Source organism: Spinacia oleracea, chromosome 4 (assembly GCF_020520425.1).
Source record: "Spinacia oleracea cultivar Varoflay chromosome 4, BTI_SOV_V1, whole genome shotgun sequence".
Taxonomy (NCBI): Eukaryota; Viridiplantae; Streptophyta; class Magnoliopsida; order Caryophyllales; family Amaranthaceae; genus Spinacia; species Spinacia oleracea.
The window spans coordinates 134,129,997-134,152,928 of NC_079490.1; the positions used below are offsets into that span (position 1 = coordinate 134,129,997).

General features: G+C 35.2%; 1 protein-coding gene and 1 long non-coding RNA gene across 3 annotated transcripts; one reads left to right on the top strand and one right to left on the bottom strand.

Annotated features, from left to right (window-relative positions):
* Positions 1–1,995: 1,995 nt before the first annotated feature.
* Positions 1,996–3,749, bottom strand: LOC110800154 (uncharacterized protein At4g06744-like). The gene has a single exon (XM_022005445.2). The coding sequence runs from the start codon at positions 3,580–3,582 to the stop codon at positions 2,293–2,295; it is 1,290 nt and encodes a 429-aa protein (XP_021861137.2). The 5' UTR covers positions 3,583–3,749; the 3' UTR covers positions 1,996–2,292.
* Positions 3,750–15,631: 11,882 nt separating this feature from the next.
* LOC130459354 (uncharacterized) lies at positions 15,632–20,289 on the top strand. 2 transcript variants are annotated; one of them, XR_008918709.1, is made up of 5 exons: positions 15,632–16,844; positions 17,606–17,677; positions 18,326–18,397; positions 19,215–19,258; positions 20,065–20,289. It is a non-coding gene; the product is annotated as an uncharacterized lncRNA (long non-coding RNA). The 2 variants fall into 2 exon arrangements; XR_008918710.1 differs by lacking the exon at positions 19,215–19,258.
* The last annotated feature ends 2,643 nt before the right edge of the window (positions 20,290–22,932 follow it).

Consider the following 22,932-nt stretch of genomic DNA (forward strand, 5'->3'; position numbering starts at 1 on the left):
AGCCGAAAATTGAATCAATCAATATGCAAAAATCAAAGCTACTTTATCAATGAAAATTAGAGAAATTAAAAACCTAGAAATCTAATTCAATCAAATTAGCAAGTAATACATGCGTGTGAGATCAAATTTCACATCCATGAAGAATTCAGCGCCACATAAATCAACTAAATTTGAGCACAATTCGCAGAAAATTGAGTATAATTTCAAGCAAATTGGCCATAAAAAAAAACAATCAAAGGAAGAAAATCGAAAGAAATCGAAAGAATAATGTAAAAGTACCTCAAAATCTCTGCAATCTTTGCGAAATTGCGACATAATTTTCGGTTTTTTAAGTGTATTTTCGTTGAAGAGAGAGATGCGTGCTATAGAAATTGATGGAAGAGAGAGAAATTGACGTGAGTGAGTGAGGAGAGAGAAAACTTCAGTTCAATTAAGAGGGAGAAAGTAACCACGTACATTCAAATTCATTTAATTCGCAAGATTCAATCTCAGCCGTTCGTTTTGTTTTAATCTAACGATTATTAAAGGTTCTCATTGTAAGACAGTTCTCATCTTAAGGGAGGTTCTCACCAGAACCTGGTTCTATATATATATATATATATATATATATATATATATATATATATATATATATATATATATATATATATATATATATATATATATATATATATATATATATATATATATATATATATATATATATTCGCTGTTAATTTTCTTGTTGTTTCTTCAATTTCATGTTAGAGGTTCATTGTATAGAATGATTTTAATTGACTTTCTATGTTGGTATTACTTATACATTGTATTCGCTGTTAATTTTCTTGTTTTAGTGCGTTTTAGTCAATTTCATGTTAGAAGTTCCTTGTATAGACTGGTTTTACTTGACTTTTTATGTTGGTGTTACTTTTCTTGTTTTATTGTAGTTCATGTTAGAGTTTACTTGTATAGACTGACGTTACCTTATTTTCTATGATGGTGTTACTTTATTTTCTATTCTAGTGTTACTTTTAGATTCCATTAACCAACTTGATGAGCTTATTTATAAGTGTGAGCACGCCACATCATCAAGTCACATATAAGACTTGAGCTAAGAAGTATATGAAACACAATAATGATACGTAGTACATTACAATACGTCTGCATGATTCTAGATTGCGATTTGCGAATAATTATTAACGTCAGATTCCAGTTATATGCGTCGTACAACAATTATAAACTACGATGCATTCAACCCGTTTATATACTCCGTATGTTATAGCCTTATAGATCAGGATTCATGGGAATATTATTAGTCCAGTGCCAAATACAAACTGAGACTATTAGGCAATATTTTCTTTCAATTTATAGAAAAAATAACATCATTTGTTCTACTATATTGTATATAACTATCTTTTGAGCCCGTTCAAAGAACGGGCGGTTGTATAGTCAGTGGCGGATCCAATTTTTAATCGAAAATTCATTTTAATAGGCTGAGTATTTAAACAAAGAAAACAAAAAAAAAATTGTTCAATGTAGGAGTCAAACTCATGACCAAAGGTGACAATCATAACTAAATTTTCTCACTAACCACTCTAGAATCTTGCCTTTATGGTTGTTAATTGCAGATTAAATATATAAACCTCATGTTTAGATTGCCAAGCATTTAAAATTCCAGTTTTTTTTTCCTTCTTCGGGTGGCACGTCATATTCTCAACTGACTTTTAATTTTTAATTCGTATATTTTTAAAGTTTTGTTGTTATTTGCTTATATAACACGCAGTACTGCGTATACATATTTATCTTGTATACTCCCTCCGTCCCGGAATACTTGACCTGTTTTCCTTATTAAGTGATGGATGAAATGAGAGATGGCACATGGCTTTTAATAATGAGATGCCACATGGCTTCAAATAATCTATGGTTTTCCTTTTTAAATACTAGGTATAGATAATATATGAGTTTCAGACACCTATATTAGAAGTTTAGAATAACTCGGATCATTATATTAACACAAAAAAACATGTTTTTTTGTTTAGCAAAAAGAAGTTTAGAATATGTTAAATACGGGTCTGGGTCGCACCCGTCATCAAGAGAGAGGTTCCACTTAACAAGACCGTAGGAGGTTCCACCTTAAAATCATATGGCTATAAGGGGAGTAGCCTCTTGGCCTTATTAAGTGATTAACTTTCTTCTCTTTTGTCAATGTGAGACTTTCACACGTAATGTTTCATGGGTCAGATACTCAGATCTTAACAGAATAACACATTTAAATAGTGAATTCAAAATCTACAACAATAACAAATTAATTAATTACTCCGTAGTTAATTTTCCATAAGTAACTGTTGGAGTAGGTTGTGGGACCCTCTCTAACGACATTACAGAATCCAAATATTCAGCTGTTTTATTACAAGGGATATAGTTGTGCATTTTATTCTCATATTCACTACAACCCTTGGGCTTATTAAGAAACTCCGCACATGTTTTCGGGTCTTTTTGATTCGGATGCCCAAATAAACAATTCTGTCTCACATCCAACACTCCTTTTTGGATTAGCTTCATACAAGCTGTCCCAACTTGGTTGAAATAGTTATCAGACAACTTTAATTTCGTCAAATTAGGCAATTTACACACCACCTCAGGTATAGACCCATAAAACTCATTATTTTCCAGGACTAGGTACTCCATTTTATCTAAACAGGCGAACGATCGGGGTATCGGTCCGATTAAGGAGTTCCTCGACACGTCAAAAACACGGGCCTTTTTAAGAAGCCCAATCTCGTAAGGAAGGCAGCCCGATAAACTATTGTTCAAGAAGAGGACCTCGAGGAGAGTATTTGAGGCTTGCCCAATGGATTTTGGTATTGGGCCTGTGAACTTGTTGTTGGCAAAGTTGAGGAAAGCTGCCGGTGTGGAGCCCATATTAGATGGAAGGTCCTTCTCAAATTTATTGTTGTTAATAAAAAGGGCCAACAATTGTAAATTAAAAAGCCCGGGAGGAACTGGGCCTATGAAGGAGTTAAATCCGAGGTCCAATAAGGTTAAATTGGTTGCACCAAGGATATTCATAGGGAACTTCCCATTATACTTGTTGTTACTAAGATCTAACTCAAAGAGGTAAGGAAGATGGCTTAACACCGGTATTTTGCCCCCAAAACCGTTGGAATTTGCATGGAAAATCGACACGTCGAGAAGCTTGTCGATGAAACCATCAATGGTAATGTTCTTCCCCGTAATACCACATCCATCAAATTGAATCGAGTACAATCTGTCTTTCTTTTTTAAGGAATCTTTGAACGGAACAGGTGTACATCCAAACTTTGAATTTTTACACAAGTTAGTGGTGTTGGTAAATGTGAGATTTTTTGAAAGTCCACAATTGTCACTAGTAATCCCTTTGATGAATTGTCGTATGACTTTAGTGGCTTCTTGGACATTTGATTCATCGAGGGATGATGGTGATGGTGACGACGGTGGTGGTGACGATGGAGGCGGTGATGAGGTGGCTACTACTACACCAACATAGTAAGTTGAAAATAATGACAAAAGGATAAAGATTGTGTGTATGAAATTAGTAGCAAGAATGGAGGATTTCTTGCACATTTTGCAACAATTTTACGAAGGTTTTTAGTTTGTTGGGGAAAGACAAGTATAATGGGTCACATGATCTAAAATACGAGATAGTGTATAGAAAATAAGCGGAGTTGTAGTACCTATTTTATATAATGAATTAATAGAGAATGTTTAAGCAATAAGCTTATTATGATAAGTGTATATAATTATATTGTGTTTCCTATTTAAACCGATAGGACATTAGGATATATATAATGATTTTCCATGCTAAACAAGAGAGGTATGAAATTCAGTTTATCCCATGCCTTAAACTTTTTTTAGTTTTTACTATTTCAATTATTATGGTTTGCTTAACTTTCCTAAGGTTCTTACATTGCAACATTAACCTCTCACAAAGCGACTTTAAAGGTTATGCACTTAAATTAATTAAATTTCTACGAAGTATTCAACTAAATTTGGTCCGTGTTTTATCAATTACTAGCTAGATTATGTTCCGTGTACGTAAAGATAAATCGGAAAATTATTGACAATCATTTTTATAAAATATTAAAGCGAAATTCCCTAAAGCTAATGTATTATTAATAAATCTTAACATATTGATTTAGTTCTCTATTGAAATTCCCGTCCTATTATTTGTTACATATTTTATATGCTCAGTATGATAATTTGACCCAAATATTTGATATGTTTAAGATATTAATTTGACTAAAATATTAAGTAAATGTATTTTTCATTATTAATATGATGATTTGACTAAAGTATTACCAAAATTATTTAAATATTGTCATATTATATAATCCAATATTTATTCCCCATACATAAATAAACAGTTTGTAGAAAAAAAATAGAAAAAAAAATAGAGTATATATGTTTTTAAGAAAAGGTCCGGGTTTTCGCGGAAAAATTCCGCACACCTCACATTAATAATATATATATAACTAATATTTATTTCAAATTTATTTTATTAAAATAAAAATAGATAAATAAAGACCCGGTAAAAAATAAATAAACACTTAGTAAATTTAATAGGAGTCAATTACTGGTAAAAAGATAATAAGAGATAATTTTTTCTAGGAGACCAAATAGATAGAGGAGAGATCTATAGATAAATAAATACATAGTAACTTTAATAGGAGTCAACTACTAGTTAAAATATAATAAAGTGATAAATTTTGTTAGAAGTCTAAATAGATAAATAAATGCTTAGTAAAAGATAATATGAGATAAATTTTACTTGGAGTGTAATACCCCCGAATTTTTAAAATTTTATTAATCATGCTTAATTATTCTTATTTAGCTTAAAATTGTTTTAAATCCTAATTTCGAACTTTATTTTTATTAACGAAGTTTCGCTTGAATTTTTAATATTGCTACACGATTTATCATTTTTCAGATTCCATGATTTAATTTCAAATTTACGAGCTTAAGCTACTTTTTTTAGTTATTTCGTAATTTATTTCGGATTTTTAATAATTTCAATACGTTCTTATTATATTCGAAAACTAAATTTATATATTTTTTGTTAACGATAATTTTACAAAAAAATTTCTATTTTTATAAATTTCTGAAAATTACAATAATTTCTGAATTTTGCCTAATATTGTGGAATTACAAAAATGCCCTCAAGGAACCAAAATTCCATTTTTTTTCTTCTTCCCTTGCTCTCCACGTATAAACCAGGAAGGAATTCCTTCCTTCCTTTCCTCAATTCAGTCCAAATTCAGATACTTGGACCCCACATCTCCTTGTTCTTCACTCTTCCTATTTACAAAATCAGATTTTTTGTTCAATTCAATTCTAAGAAATCAACAAAACAGAAATTCAATTCTACTCTCCTTGTTTTTATGTAATGCAAACCACCACCCACGACCACCATCTTTCACCACCATAACCACCACTGTCGACCACCACCAACCACCCAGAACCACTCGACTGCCGCAACCACCACTGGACACCCACCGTAGCTCCCTGCTCCCTCTCCTTCCATGTCGCAACTCCCCTGTCCCTTCCCCTTTACTCTTCACCACACCACCCCCATCACTCTCCACCACCGCCCACCTTCATCTCCAGCCACATGCATCATCTCACCAACCAACCCCTCCCCCAAATTCCGGCGAGCCGCCTTCCAGGACCAACCGAAAAGCCTCACAAAAACTCCCCCGCTTTCACCCAAAACTGTGCTCCACTCCTCCTCTCTCTCGCTGCTCCGCCGCCGCGAACCACCCACCGCCACCATTGCCTTCACCGCGCAATTCGGCGGCACCGAGCCACCCAGCCGCCTCCTCCCTTCTCTCTTCTCTCCCTTCGTGCTCCCTCGTTCCCCTCCCCTCCTTCCCCTGTTCTTGTTCGAAAGTCTCATGAAACCAAAAACCCCATTTGGTGTTTGCTGCTTTTAAATTCCTAAACCATTTTCCAAATTAAGCCCTATAGAGGAATACAGTTAAACATACATAACATGTGTGGAACATCCCCAAAGCCAGGAAACATGTATAAAGCACAGATTAAGCATACTTACATTTGAAGCGTGTTTTCCCGAGTATAGTATCAACGAACACGAACAAAGAACTCCAATTGTTGTTCCTCTATTTGGTTCACTGACACGTTCATATCCGTCTTGATAATTGTAGCTTATACAACGTTCAAGGGTGTTTTCTTTTTCGGGAAGAACAATTTTCAGTAGAGAGCAAAACTGAACGACGTAATTTAGAATTAGGTTTAGGGTTAGGGAAAAACTGAATTGTGTGTTTTTGGAAAATATAACCTAATGTTATATTTAGTGTAACCGGACAAGACACAAGGCCTTGACCGGCCACACAACACACACCGCACGCACAACACACCGCAGGCCGAAGCCCACAGCGCAGCCGAGCAGCGATGGGCCGTGGGCCTCGTTGCTTGCTGATGTGCTTGTGCGCGCTCTCGTGGCCACGCGGGCTGGCTTGCTTGCTGCGTTGCGAGCTCGCTAGCTCGTTGGGCCTTGGGCGCATGCGCGCTTGGCTCGACGAGCTGGCAGCTCCGATGCGGCTCGTATTCGCAACGAACGCCTTACGACTATTATTTATCGTGTCGTACACGATTAATCACCGTCGTAAGATACGATTATTTGTTTCGCCCAGCTTACGAATATTCGCGATACGACATACGATTCCGATGCAAGGTCGTATCGTATATTATGTTTTTCCGAACTAATTCCCGAAAAGCTATGAAATGAATTTCCAATTCATTTAATCCGATGATCTGTTACATGTCATTGGTGTGACCTTATAGGTTCAGTCAAGAGTAAGCTGTGAGCCTAATATAGATTAGAACTCACTGATCGGAAGCATTGCTCCAGCTAGCTGTTCCAATCACTTGATCTTACTGAATTAATTTTTCGCAATTAATCTGAACCTTGGTATTAGACTTAATGCACCTTGGGTGACGGACACATTTCCTTCACTCTCCCACTTGTCATTCAGACAAGTGTGCATTCACATTCCTTTGTCGCTTAGTGTAACTTGCTGAACATAAGGTAAGATCCAAGCCATCCTTATTAGGTCCAGAAGTGTTTCTCGGATTACAAAGCTCAACTTTTAAACTTTTACAGAAGGTTAAGCCTTAACCATTCTGAGCACGGCCATGCATTTTCACAGTATCTAACTCTCCGAGAGGCCTTGTTACACAACAACACCATATCCTATCAAAGATAGGAGGACAATCCATTCTTGCAATCTATGAACACTCACTTTGATTCATAGTACGCCCAATAACTGCTTTTATAGCCTCCTTTTACGGTGCGTCATTTAGCTAGAATTAGAGCGAACTAATTCTCAAACGAGCAGACATAATCACTCATGTTCTGAGGAATGGTTCTAATCACCATTAATGAGAACTACTTATGACATGACTTTAATCTGTTAAAGTGTTCTCATGGTCAATCCGATACAAGATCCAATAAGTATCTATGCAAAAGATTCTGGCATCCAGTCAATCTAGTTCAAGAAACCGAACTACAAATCTGCTTGAAATCTAAGCTTCAATAGTTATTGGTCGTCCACCTTTTAATGACCTGGATTAAGGATCCTTTGTGACTTCAATATTCAAGTTCACTTCTGGGTGTTTCTTTGTCGAAGAATCCATCTTGACATCCCATTTGAATGTTTTGAATCACATGGACTTATCATTTAATACTAAACCAAATTAAATGAATATGAAATAATAAATTTCATAAATATGAAATGGTTAAACCAATTGTTTTAAACACAGATCTAACAGATGTTCTAAAAAAACTTAGAAAATCAAAGCCATTCTCCAATATGCTTGATTCCCATGGTTTCTACATGTGCGTTGTGCTTCGCTTGTGGGAACGGTTTAGTCAATGGATCTGCGACGTTGTCGTCAGTTCCAACCTTGTAAATCTCAATTTCTTTCCTTTCAACTATTTCTCAAAGTATATGAAATCGCCGCAGTACGTGCTTGGACTTCTGGTGGCTCCTAGGCTCTTTTGCCTGGGCAATGGCTCCGCTATTGTCGCAATACAAAGCCATTGGTCCTTTAATGGAGGGGACAACCCCAAGTTCTTCGATGAACTTCAGAATCCAAACAGCTTCCTTTGCTTCTTCTAAGGCAACAATGTACTCGGCTTCAGTTGTAGAATCCGCAACGGTGATTTTCTTAGCACTTTTCCAGCTTACTGCTTCGCCATTAAGGCCGAACACAAAAACAGACTGTGATCTGAAATCATCTCTGTCGGTTTGAAAGCTTGTGTCCGTATAGCCCTTAACAATCAACTCATCTGTACCACCATAGACCAGAAACTGATCCTTAGTCCTTTTCAGGTACTTTAGGATATTCTTGGCAGCAGTCCAATGCGCCTGACCTGGTTCTGACTGGTACCTGCTCGTTGCACTGAGTGCGAACGAAACATCCGGCCTTGTACAAATCATAGCATACATGATGGATCCAATAGCCGAAGCGTATGGAATTCCACTCATCTTTCTACGCTCATCAGATGTCTTAGGACACTGAGCCTTGCTTAGATATGTGCCATGTGCCATGGGTAGATGGCCTCTCTTGGCTTCCATCATATTGAACCTAGCTAGCACTTTATCAATGTAAGTGCCCTGGCTTAGTCCAATCATCCTCTTAGATCTATCTCTATAGATCTTGATGCCCAATATGTACTGTGTCTCTCCTAAGTCCTTCATTGAGAAACACTTTCCAAGCCAAGTCTTTACAGACTCCAACATAGGAATGTCGTTTCCAATAAGTAGTATGTCATCTACATACAAGACTAGGAATGCAATTTTACTCCCACTGACCTTCTTGTATACACAAGATTCGTCCTGATTCTTGATGAAGCCAAACTTATTGATTGCTTCATCAAATCGTTTATTCCAACTCCTTGATGCCTGCTATAATCCATAAATGGATTTCTTAAGCTTGCATACATTTCCTTGGTTCTTTTGATCGACAAAACCCTCCGGCTCCATCATAAACACAACCTCTTCAAGAACACCATTCAAGAAGGAAGTTTTGACATCCATTTTCCATATTTCATAGTCATGAAACGCGGCAATCGCAAGGATTATCCGAATAAACTTAAGCATCGTGACTGGAGAAAAGGTTTCATCGTAGTAAAAGCCGTGAACTTGCCTGTAACCTTTTGCTACCAATCTAGCCTTGTATACGTATACAATTCCATCTTTGTCTTTCTTCAATTTGAAGACCCATTTGCATCCGATAGGTGTGAACCCATCCGGAAAATCTACCAAATCCCAGACTTGATTTTCAGACATGGAGTCTATCTCGGATTTCATGGCCTCTAACCATTTAGTGGAGCTTGGGCTCATCATAGCTTTCTTGTAAGTCATAGGTTCATCACTATCTAATATGAGAACGTCTAAGTTTTCAGTCAAGAGGACGCCTGTCCATCTGTCCGGCTGAACCTTAGTTTTATTTGACTTACGAGGGGCAACAACGTTTTGAGGAGCCACTCCCACTGGCTCTTCTAAAGGCCTTGGAGGTTCTTCACCTTGAACTACTTCTAAAGAGTTCTTGGTTCATTGTTCGTCTCGAATCTCTTCGAGGTCTATTATTCTCCCACTTGTCAATTTGGAAATATGATTTCTTTCCAAAAAGACACCGTCACGAGCAACGAATACTTTGTTCTCTGACTTGTTGTAGAAGTAATACCCCTTTGTTTTTTTTGGATACCAACGAAGAAACATTTGTCAGATTTTGGTTCGAGATTGTCTGAAATTAATCGCTTGACATATGCTTCGCAACCCCAAATCTTTAGAAAAGACAACTTTGGAAGTTTCCCACTCCATAATTCGTATGGAGTCTTTTCAACTGCTTTTGACGGAGCACCATTCAGTGTGAGTGCTGCTGTTTGCAACGCATGTCCCCAAAATTTTAAAGGAAGTTCGGCTTGACCCATCATTGACCTGACCATATCGAGTAAGGCCTTGTTTCTCCGTTCCGACACTCCATTCCATTGAGGTGTCCCCGGAGCAGTCAATTCAGAAAGAATACCGCATTCTTTTAGATGGTCATCAAACTCGTGGCTAAGATATTCACCTCCTCGATCTGATCTTAGAGCTTTGATTTTCTTGCCATATTGATTCTCTACTTCATTTTAAAATTCTCGGAATTTGTCAAACGATTCAGACTTGTGTTTCATTAAGTAAATATAGCCATATCTACTAAAATCGTCCGTGAACGTTATGAAATAGCTGAAATCACCTCCAGCTTTCGTACTCATAGGCCCACATACGTCCGTATGTATTAGCCCTAGTAGTTCGCTTGCTCTTTCTCCCACCTTTGAGAAAGGCCGCTTTGTCATTTTTCCAAGTAAACAAGATTCGCATTGATCATTCTCTAAGTCGAATGATTCTAGAATTCCCTTCTGTTGAAGTAATTCCATGCGCTTTGTGTTTATATGTCCTAATCGACAATGCCACAGATATGTGAGATCGGAATCACCAGTTTTAGCCTTTTTAGTATTTATGTTATAAATGTGTTTGCTCGTATCTAGCACATATAGACCATTTTCTTGTTGTGCTGAACCATAAAACATTCCATTCAAAGCAAAAGAATAACTATTGTCTTTAAAATGAAAACTAAAACCTTTAGAATCCAAACTTGAAACGGAAATGATGTTTCTGGTGATACTAGGAACATAGTAACATTTTTCTAGTTCTAAAACAAAAACACTAGGCAAAGAAATAAAATAAGATCCTACGGCTAATGCAACAATCCCTGCTCCATTTCCCACGCGTAGATCCATCTCGCCTTTATCAAGCCTTCTACTTCTCCTTAGTCCCTGCGAATTGGAACATAAGAGTGAGCTACAACCAGTATCTAATACCCAAGAAGTAGAATTAGCAAGATTGCAATGTATAACATACATACCTGAAGTAGAAGGAAAGTTCCCGTTCTTCTCATCTTCCTTTCTTTTCAAGCAATCCCTCTTCCAATGCCCCTTCTTCTTGCAGTAGAAGCATTCAGAGTCGGCAGGAGAACGAGTCACCCTCTTTTGTTTACCAGAACTGGTGCCGGTGGACTTAGGTGAGGGCGTAGCCTTGCCCTTACCCTTCTTGCCCTTTCCCTTGCCTAATTTCTTGAAGCCCTTTCCCTTACGCACCCTAAGCACGTCGTGCTTATTCTCTTGCTTGAGCGTCTTTTCAACGGTTTTCAGCATACCGTGAAGCTCAATAAGAGTTTTCTCCATGCTGTTCATGTTGTAATTCAACTTGAACTGATCATATCCACTATGAAGCGAATGGAGAATGATGTCAATAGCCATCTCATTTGAGACGTCAGAATCTAGAGCTCTCATGTTCTAAAAGAGTCCAATCATTTTAAGCACATGTGGGCTCAGTGGTTCTCCTTTCTTGAGCTTAGTCTCAAGGATCAACCTCTGAGTCTCGAATCTTTCAATTCTGGCTTGGTCCTGAAATATTTTCTTCAACTCCGAGATGCTTTGGTAAGCATCCGAGTTAATGAACGTTTTCTGAAGTTCAGGATTCATGGATGCAAGCATCACAAATTTGACATCCCTGTTGGCCTGGATCCAACGGTTAAGGGCGGCTTGAGTCACCTGCGGCCCGACGGCCTCTGGTAACTCTTCTTCGAGGACATATTCTTTTTCCTCATGCATTAGAACTATTTGAAAGTTCCTTTGCCAGTCGAGGAAATTGTTTCCCTTCAACTTCTCTTTGTCGGAAATTGAACGCAGGTTGAACGAGTTGTTATTGTTTGCGGCCATTTTATTACTACATTTGAAAAGAATTTCGAATAAATAACCATTCATAACTTTAAAATAAATGCTAGAATGCAATCATTAAAGCTATTAAACATTTCATTCATGAAAAAGCAAAAACATGGTAAAAAATGAATGCAATGATTCCAATACCCTAAAAGTCCGAAATCCTTAAGCAGCTTAATTTGGCATGTCTTAAGTATTTTAAGATTCTAGGTAAGCAAAACCTATTGCTAGTAATCTCCAAATTACTCTTGGTTAATAAATTAATACCATAATTTATCCCATTGCCACAACATAATGCCATTGTTGTTTGAGTTGAAACCACAATCAACGTGCTCCTTTGGGACGCCTTACCATCTAAGTCAACTAATATAGCACCTCGCTTTGGCATAAACCTACTACGTTAAATCCTTATATTTTTGTAAGTGCTTGATTTGGAAGGCAACTTTTGAACTCAATATTACTTTGGACCTAGATGTTTCTATGTTGGTTCGATTATTTAGTGAACTAAATCTAATCGAGCATACAAACAACGCATTCATGCATAATATACATTCATTCAATATATAAAAGCATAAATAAAATTGGTGAACTAGTATGGCCCAAAACTCTTGTCTTGAAGCATCCAATCTTCTTCACCATCTTGTTAGCATGGCATCGTCTTGAATCTTCATTCAATTCTAACTTAAAGTTCTAAACTAGAAGTACTTGAAATAATAAAAATTACATCAAAATTTCAATGGTTCACAGACCATGTTTTAAAACTTTACATTCAAAGATAAAACGGTTCGCAAACCGTAATTAACTATCCTAGATTGGCCATACTAGTCACTTGGAGTACCTGCATTACATAAAATATACATTCTATGCATTCACCCATTCGTATCCTAAAATGAATGGCCCATTTAAAAATGCAAGTATTTACGGGAATTATTTAAAATTCACGTTCACGTAAACGCGTCCTAAAAGATTAATCAATTTCCAAATTATTAATCCTTAGAATTTTTTCTAATTAAAATTTAATTTAATTAAAATAAAGCGACCTACGAAAATAATTATTTCATTTTAATTTCATTAAGCGGCTCCCACTCAAACCAATAATTATTCCGGATAATTAAATATTTAAATATTAAATTAAACTCACGTCCCGGCCCAAGTTAAATAAAATAATTAATTAATTATCCCATTAGCCATTTTAATGCAAATACAAATTTTAAAGCCCAACGAAACGAAAAATGCCCAAAAATGCAATGCGGGCTAGGCTTGCGCCCAACCCAACACTGCCTCGTGCTGTGTGGCCTACGAGGCACACGAGCACGTCACCCATGCCCCCGCAAGCCTAGCACACACATACCGCAGCCTTGCGCTGCTGTGTGGCATGCTGCTCGCTGTGGTGCTCGACGCTGGGCGCAACAAGGCAAGGCAGCTTGCCCGTACTTGCTCGCAGCTCGCAAGCCAAGGCTCGCTGCCTTGCTCGCTCACTCCGCCCAGCGCGTGCGACACGCAGCTCGCTTGCTGTTGCCCGCGTTGTTGTGGCTCGGCAGTGGGGAGGCAGTTCGCATGGCTACGACAAGCCACACTTCCACACACCCCTCGTGTTCGTGCCTTTGGTTCGTGCAAACGGACCAACTAATTAAAAAAAAAAATCAATTTCACGAACATATTTGCATTTAGTTATTTTTCACAAAATTAACAATTTTTATTTTCGAAAAATAACGACTTAACGATTTAATTAATTTTTAACAACAATCCGATTTTGTTAAATTTATTAAATCTAGGCTAACTTTATTCATATTTTAAGAACGAACAATGTCAACAACAAAATTTGAACTTTTGATAATCGAATCTAAAACTTTAAATCGTTCTAAACATTTAAATATCAGATTTTTACCAATTTGGTTTAAGTGTTGATTAAAATTAACGAATCTAATCCAAATTTTAATCCAAATTTTTTAAAATCTGCCACTTTACTTGAAATTATATTCCCTTTCCCAATTAACCAAATTTCCAGATCTAAATTATTTAAAATATCAATTAGTGATCTAAATTTACGAATTTGGGGAAAGCAAAATTAGGGTTTATACTTAACATTTATGGACGAATTTTTTACCATAATTTTAAAATATACCCAACAGCATTGTGTCAAAATTTCAATCAATTCCGAGAAGTTTAGGTCGACCAATTAATTGAAAAACTTTCCGAATTTGTTAATTTTAATTCGTTAATTAACAAAAATGTCCAAAAACACATACTTCGAGGCCTGTTTTTGCAATTCCGTTCTCATGAGTTGATCTTAGAAAATAGTTTTCAATCAGATTAGGGTCAGAAAAGTCGAAATTACGAAACCTTTTGAATTCAGAACTTATTACACGATTCATCCAATAATCCATAATAATTCGAAAAATTCAATAAAAAATCCAAAAAAATTTGACAACATGCAAAAACAATAAATCATTGCTAAAAAATGCTTTGAATACATAAGGCTCATGATACCATTGTAGGGGAATACAGTTAAACATACATAACATGTGCGGAACATCCCCAAAGCCATGAGACATGTATAAAGCACAGATTAAGTATACTTACATTTGAAGCGTGTTTTCCCGAGTATAGTATCAACGAACACGAACAAAGAACTCCAATTGTCGTTTCTCTATTTGGTTCACCGACACGTTCAGATCCGTCTTGATAATTGTAGCTTAGACAACGTTCAAGGGTGTTTGCTTTTTCGGGAAGAACAGTTTTTAGTAGAGAGAAAAACTGAACGACGTAATTTAGAATTAGGTTTAGGGTTAGGGAAAAATAGAATTGTGTGTTTTTAGAAAATATAACCTAATGTTATATTTAGTGTAACCGGCCAAGACACAAGGCCTTGACCGGCCACACAACACACACCGCACGCACAGCCCATGCGCACAGCACACCGCAGGCCGAAGCCCACATCGCAGCCGAGCAGCGATGGGCCGTGGGCCTCGTTTCTTGCTCGCTGCTTGCTGCTATGCTTGTGCGCGCTCTCGTGGCCACGCGGGCTGGCTTGCTTGCTGCTTGCGAGCTCGCTGGCTCGTTGGGCCTTGCGCGCATGAGCGCTTGGCTCGACGGGCCAGCAACTCCGATGCGGCTCGTATTCGCGATGAACGCCTTACGGATATTATTTATCGTATCGTACACGACGAATCACCGTTGTACGATACGATTATTCATTTCGCCCAGCTTACGAATATTCGCGATACGATATACGATTCCGATGCAAGGTCGTATCGTATATTGTTTTTCTGAACTAATTCCCGAAAAGCTATTAAATGAATTTCCGATTCATTTAATACGGTGATCTGTTACACGTCATAGGTGTGACCTTATAGGTTCAGTTTCCGATTCATTTAATACGGTGATCTGTTACATGTCATAGGTGTGACCTTATAGGTTCAGTCAAGAGTAAGCCGTGAGCCTAATATAGATTAGAACTCACTGATCGGAAGCATTGCTCCAGCTAGCTGTTCCGATCACTTGATCTTACTGAATTAATTGTTCGCAATTAATCTGAACCTTGGTATTTGTAATACCCCGTATTTATGAACATATTTTATTAATAATGATTAGCTTTATTAACTTTTAAAGCATCTTAATTTGATCTTTTAAAATTTCTTTTTATAAAACAAGTGAAGTATATTTCGTTTATATTTATTCTTTCGGTTATTTAAATTGATATTAAAATGTTTTGATTATAAATTATATTTTCCTTAAATTTATCGATGTACTAAATTATGATTTTAAAGCGAATTTAACATTTTATAAGCGGAAATTATATTAAATTAAATTATTTATTGATTTTAAAGTTATTACGATTTAAGTATAATTAGTTTCTAAAACTTTATTAATTTATAAAATTATGATTTTTTAAAAAAACGTAATGCTTTTATATAGGCAACTTATTTTCTAAAATGTATCAAGTTATTTACTTCCTTAAACTATTTTCCAAAATATATTCATTGGGTCAATTGTTTCAACATTACATAGTCAAGCCCAAACCAAATAGTCATTCAAACCCATCAAAATGCCATCCTAAATCAGAATTTTAAACCCAAAAGAAAAAGGAAAACAAAAATCTCAACACCACCGTCATCAAACATCACGCATCATCATCTTCTTCACCATCATCACCATGTTCATCATCATACATCCATGGAAGCTTCTTGCAAGTTGCAAATTCACTGATCATCTTCTTCTACGTGTAACCCATCAATTCAAACACCATCACCAACCTTCTCCTCCACAACAATCACCACCCAAATCATCCAATCAACATTGATTTTCAATCTGATTTCTCACACCATTTCACCTATAAATAGAGCAAGGATTCAACCAAATCAATTCACAAATCAATTGCAAACTCATCCTCAAAATTTCAGCAAGTTTCAATCCAACACAAATCAATTTAAAACTCCCTGCTTCTCGTGTTGCTCCGGTCTACCACCACCGCGGCTCTGCCGCCGCGTAACCACCACCCCGCCACTTCGCCTCCTCTCCTCCTTCTTCCTCCTCCTCCCGCAGCCTTGTTCTCTCTTCCCTCCTCGCGTCTGCTCCTGTCTCTCCCTCTCTCGCAACTCTCTCTTGTCTCCCTCCCTTCTTGCTTCGGTCCACCGGAAACCACCACCACCAAAACCCGCAGCCACGACCACCTGCAGCACCGCCCTCCCTGGCGCCGCGAACCACCTACATCTCCGCCCAACACCAGCCACACTCCGTCGCCTTCCTCCTTCGTCATCTTTCATCCCCCTGCCTCCCTCCTCTTCCTCCCTCACCCGCGACTCTCTCCCCCTCCCTGCAGCATCTACACCACCAAAACCGCAGCCACCTCCTCCCCTCCCGCCTGCTGTGCCGCCCAATCTGAGCCGTGCAGCCACCCACGCAACTCCCTCCTCCTCTCCTCTGCTCCACCTTCTCTTCGTGCCTTCCCATATACACAGACCAAGTTTTGGTCTTTAATTCATTTGAATCCAACAATCAGTAAACCCAAGAATCAATAATATCTTTGACCCATTAAAGAGTAAGTTAGGCCCAATTTCTACTTTCTAATCTTACCACTCCTTATTTAATTATGTTTGAATATTTATTTAAGTTACTTTATTTATTTTTACATTTCATTGTTTATTGAATTATTATTTTAAATAATGTTATATTAATTATTATTATTCTATTGATAAGAATATAAAATTTTCCTATTTTTAAAGTAAATAAAATGGATTATTCGTTATTACTTTACTTATTTGATAAAGTCGTTGATATTGAAATGTAAATTCTAACAATGTTTTATTTATTTATTTATTTATTTATTTATTTATTTATTTATTTATTATTATTATTATTATTATTATTATTATTATTATTATTATTATTATTATTATTATTATTATTATTATTATTATTATTATATAACATTTTCCTATTTTTTTTAAAGTAAATAAAATAGATTATTCATTATTACTTTAATTATTTTATTATTATGAATTATATTTACAATAGGCTATACTATTTTCATGACAAGTTTAACATGAATATTTGTTTTCAAACTAAAGTAATTAATGTCGTATTTTACAAAATAAGCATATTTCTATAATATTAGTAACTATTTTAAAATAATTATATTAGGTAAGTGTATTTGTTTTAAAAGAGTTTTCTTATAACAATATAAAATGTTTTCTTGAAGGGAATTCTAAAGTTGGAGATTATCTAGAACCTAAGCGTAGTTCGATGATAGAGTTTATTATAATTGGTAACTACTAACATCGTGATTAAATTCATTACAAGATTCGTTTCTCGGAATTCAAGGCGAACGTTTCAATAAAGTTAAGGAGTAAGAATTTCGTATTGCGGTATAAGGTAACATCTATTGCTAACACCCACAATCCCCTTCACAAATGCGTTTATGGAAATGTTTTATGAATTTGAGAAATGCGTTATGAATTACAACCATGTTTATGATATGATTCTTGTTTGGATTGTGGGATTCTCTTTTGATTTCAATTATGATTTTATGAATGATTTTAATGAGCTTTACGAAGCATGATTTATGATTACGAAATGATATTCTGTCAACGCATGAATAAGAAACGAAACATGATAATGAAAAGCGAAAGACAAGGTTCTGGCAGTATTTGATCTGTTGTGTTCTGATTCTGATCCTGATTCTGATTATGGTCGTGCACGTACCCTCGTACCCCGCTACCCCATGATGGGTAACGTCTGTTTCTGTCTAATTATGATGGTACGATCTGGTGGGAGACGTCCTACATTCTGTTCATACTTGCCAGTAACCATGAATGAATGTTTTTAATAATATAATGGAAAACTATTATATTTTACCTTATTGTTTATCTTGAATTACAAAAGATTTATGAAATGATTTGCGAAAAGGTTTTACAATATTCTACTCTCCTTCTGTTTGCAAATAAAATGAATTGAAATGAATTTACGTTGTTAGGGTAGTTGTTACTGGGCCTCGGCTCATGATGTTGCTTTTGGTTTTAGGTACCGAAGAGGACAACGGGATGGATTAGTGTGAGGACGCATCAGTTAAAGCAAGGTTACTCAGTTTAATAAGTGAGCTTCACTAGTTAATTATGTACTAAAACTCTAGCTTTAATTCTAAGAATTATTATGGTTTGTATTATGACAATTTAGTTAATATCACGAGTCTTTTGTTTCATTAATCTTAGATTAGATTAATATTGAATTATGCGCCTTGTATCTCTCAAAAGAGAGGTACGGCATGTGACGCACCGACTAAACTAGGATTCCGCTGCTAATTATGGATTAATTAACTTAATAAAATTGATTAGAAGTCGGGGCGTTACAGTATTAGACTTAATGCACCTTGGGTGAAGGACACATTTCCTTCAAGCCCAACCCTTTGTTTGGCCCAATATCCCAAAGTAAGCTCTATTCTTTTATTTAAACACCCATGTTAATATTTTTTGAAAACCAATTGTTATTTATTTTAATCATATAAATTTAAATGATAATTTCAGACTTATATTGTTTACTGAAATTTCAATTTAACTAATATTTTCGGTAGTTTATGAAATTAAATAATATTTCATATATATATATATAATATCATTTTCATGATTTTATTGAAAATATTGTTAAACGAAATTTCAATCAAATATATATATATATATATATATATATATATATATATATATATATATATATATATATACATATATTTGATTGAAATTTCGTTTAACAATATTTTCAATAAAATCATGAAAATGATATTTTCATTAAATTCATTATTTCAAAATTCACCATCTATAAATTCATTATTTATAAAATATCGGTTTTAAAGTATTTAAGGGTTTAAGAACTAATTCCATAATTTAATATTTTGAAACAATTCGGACTCGGAGCTCAGGAAGAACGAACCAACGAAAAGGCTTAGCAAATTGTGGAATTGAGGTAACGGTTATTGATAGTACCCGCAATCCCTTCGAACTGTATTTATGAATGATGTTAATGAATGAATGATGTTTTATAATGTTGTTTTATGATTTGCGGGATTACAAGTATGATTTGATTGAATTGTTCTATGATAAAGCAGCTTGATGCAAAGTACTGATTTAATAAATTATTATTCCTGAAAGAATAATTTTATGAAATAACGAGATTTAATGGTTTTATTGAACTATCCTAAATGAATGAGATTTTCCTGATTAATGTTCTACTAAAAGAAATGTAAACATGATAAATGAAAGTGTAAGAACTGGTCAAGTTCCCCTGATATGGAGCCCAAACTCCCCCTAATAAGAAGCACTGGCTCCCCTGATATGGAACCAAGGTTCCACCTGATAAGAAGCACTGGCTTCCCCTGATATGGAACCAATGTTTCCCCTGATATGAAGCACTGGCTTCCCCTGTTATGAAGCACTGGCTTCCCTTGTTCGTAGGAGACGTCCTACCATGTTTCCCGTAAAGTCATGACGACCAGAATAAAACAGTTAAAAGGAAAAATATTAATGAAATGATGTTCCTGAAATGATGTTACTGGAATTATGTTCCTGAAATAATGTTCCTGAAATGATATTCCTAAAATGATATTACTGAAATGATGTTTCCAAAATGATGCTTCTGAAATGATGGTTTATTAAACGTTTTACTATATCCTATTCTCACTGTTTATTAAATAAAATGAATTGAAATGATGTTACGATGCTAGGGTAACTCGTTACTGAGTCTTCGGCTCACCGTTTTGTTTTCTGTCTTAGGTACTGCTGGGGACCACGGAAACGAGTAGTGGCGAGGATTTCACTATAGCAAAGTTCACCTAAGTTATTGTTAAGTTGTAACAAGTTTAAGTATGACTCTTATTTAAGTTATGTACTTTGATTAAGGAATTAAAAAGGATTATTATGGAGTTTTTGGGGTAATTATTATGATGGTGGCCTTGTAATTCCCAAGAGGGAATTATGGCAGTAATGTCCCGACCGTATTAGGATGTTTCCGCTGCTAAGTATACCTTAATACTTGAATTAGAGGTCGGGGAGTTACAAGGAGTCAACTACCATGCTCTAAATAATGCAGATACATTACCACAACAAAAAAACAATCTCATTAACGAAGGCTATTATGACAAACTCAAATCCCGTCTTTTAAGTGAATTATTCTACGACATGCTATCTGATTACCGACATGATATATGCGATGAAGTATACACTTACCCTATAAAAAGTAACCAACCATGCATTCTCGTTATAATTTTACTTTATTAATCCGTGCATCATATCGCACGGGCTTAATTCTAATTAAGTCTAAAGTAGTCTTCAGTCTTGCATGTAAATGCATCATCTTCTCCAATCTAAATGTTGGCGGCATTTATAAGTGGTCATTATTGTTATCGGTAGCGACGTTAGGTGACCAACGGCATGCATACAAGTAGGGGTGTTTATCGGTTCAAATTTGGACCGGATTGAACATCGGAATTTTGATAATTTAAGATTCAGAGATCGGATTGGGTATGCTTGAACGGAACTCAGACAGAAAAATCGGCCCAAAACCCGGACCGGTTTAGACCAGTTGTAGATCTATTTCTACGTATTTATTTATTTCTACAAAATATGGTAAAAAAGATAAATATTATATTTTATCCGTTCTATAAATATCGCACCATTTGCTCTTTTACATTGTTCACACTACGACTTTGGCAATGTTTTGTGATTCATACATAAGAAAAATTATAGTCATATGAGTTATGTTAGATTTGTATTGGTATATATTTTCAAAATATCAATTTTTTATAATTTTTATATGTACATAATTTGAAATATTAAGGGTCAAAGTAATGTGTTGGATGAGTAAAAGTCAACCATGGTGCAATATTTAAGGAACAGAGAAAGTATAAAAAAATCAATTGTTTAAGGCATTTTTTAAAAGGTAAATTAAATATTTTCACAATATAGTAATACTAGTTTTGAAGCCCGTACGATGCACGGGTTTCGTTTTATTTTTTTTATTTTTAATAACTAATTTTACTTATATTATTAGGTTGCGTTTTGGTGAATATATGTGTTCCCTTGATGCACATGTTTCATTTTAAACTTTACTACGGAGTAAATAACAAAAATATAAATACCAGGAAGTGAGTAGTTTTTAACAAATTGATTCAAGTGTTGTAACTGTACACAATCAAATCGATGCATTGGGATTTTATCTATATCCCCATCGGCCCTAACAACGGTATTTTGAAAAAATTGTATCATTATCTTGTTATCGCCGACAATACGATATTGTTCCTTATTAGGTTGGACCGAAAAATATCAGATTGTGTAGATTTTCCCCTCAATTAATTTTGGACGAAAATGTTGGACAAAATTGGCTTTAATGGAGTCATGCACATAATCACTCTGCAGTCATAAAGTAAATATTAGAAGAATTATATTCCCCTTTGTCGACGAGAACCATGTCCAAGCTAATTAAACTATTTTGTTTGCGGAAGTTCACCACATCAATCAAGCGCGAAACACGAACTTGTATTTTCCAATCGTTCCTACTGTAATTTAAATCATGGATCAAAGAAGTAGTCAAGTAGCCATTGATTACCAAAATTAAAAGTCAAATATGTGATTTGTGTATGAGAACCAAAATTAAAAAGGCAATCAATAGATTGTGTATGGGTTATGAATTGAACAATACGATCAATTTATAGGACTTAATCAATTATAAATTTGAATATGATTAGAACTTTCAATTTCTATCTTGAAAAGTTATAGTGCATTAGTATTAGTACGTAACTTGGATTCATGATTCGATTAGAATTCTCAATTTCTATCTTGAAGAGTTATAGTGCATTAGTAAGTACATTGCATTTATATGTATGTTATCACTTAAGTGTTATTATTATTAATATTTTTTAATATTTATCTAATTTACATGATAGGAGTAGTACGTAATTCTATAACAAAAACTAACAATATAAATTTTGTATTTCATATTAATTAAAAATCTACAATCTAATGGCTCACAAGTAGAATTATGATAACAAAACCGTAATTATCTTGGAATGATCGAGGTTATCAGATTATTAGATTCAAATACAAAAATTATACAAAAATCAATCAAAGGAGGATATTGCCCTACTTTACCCTTTTCTAGATTATACAAAACCCAATCAAAAGAGATTATGTAATTCTTTATTTGCAGACGTAATGTGCCACGTAGAGAAATATGCTTCACACCTTATTATAAGGGTTATTATTTAATTAGATATATTATTTAATTATAAGAGTTATATTATTAATTAAATAATTAAAATATTCATATGGCGCAATTAATTATCTATATCGCACTCGATTTTTTTAGTTCAAAATTAAATTAAAAATTTTATTTTTCATTTACGTTATAGTTTCAAATAGTTTATAATTTTATACTTAATTATATTTTTTTAAAGGAAAAATCGTCCATGTCCAAAACCCGATTTTTAGAAGAATGAAAAATAATATTTCTTAACCCGAATACCGGACAATCATTGTCTCCTGTCCGGTCCATTTTACCGGTTCTAACCGGTTTTTACAAAACCCCTACATTATGGCTACATACAAGTACAATATAACCGCTTCGATTAGAATCGGTGCGGGTTA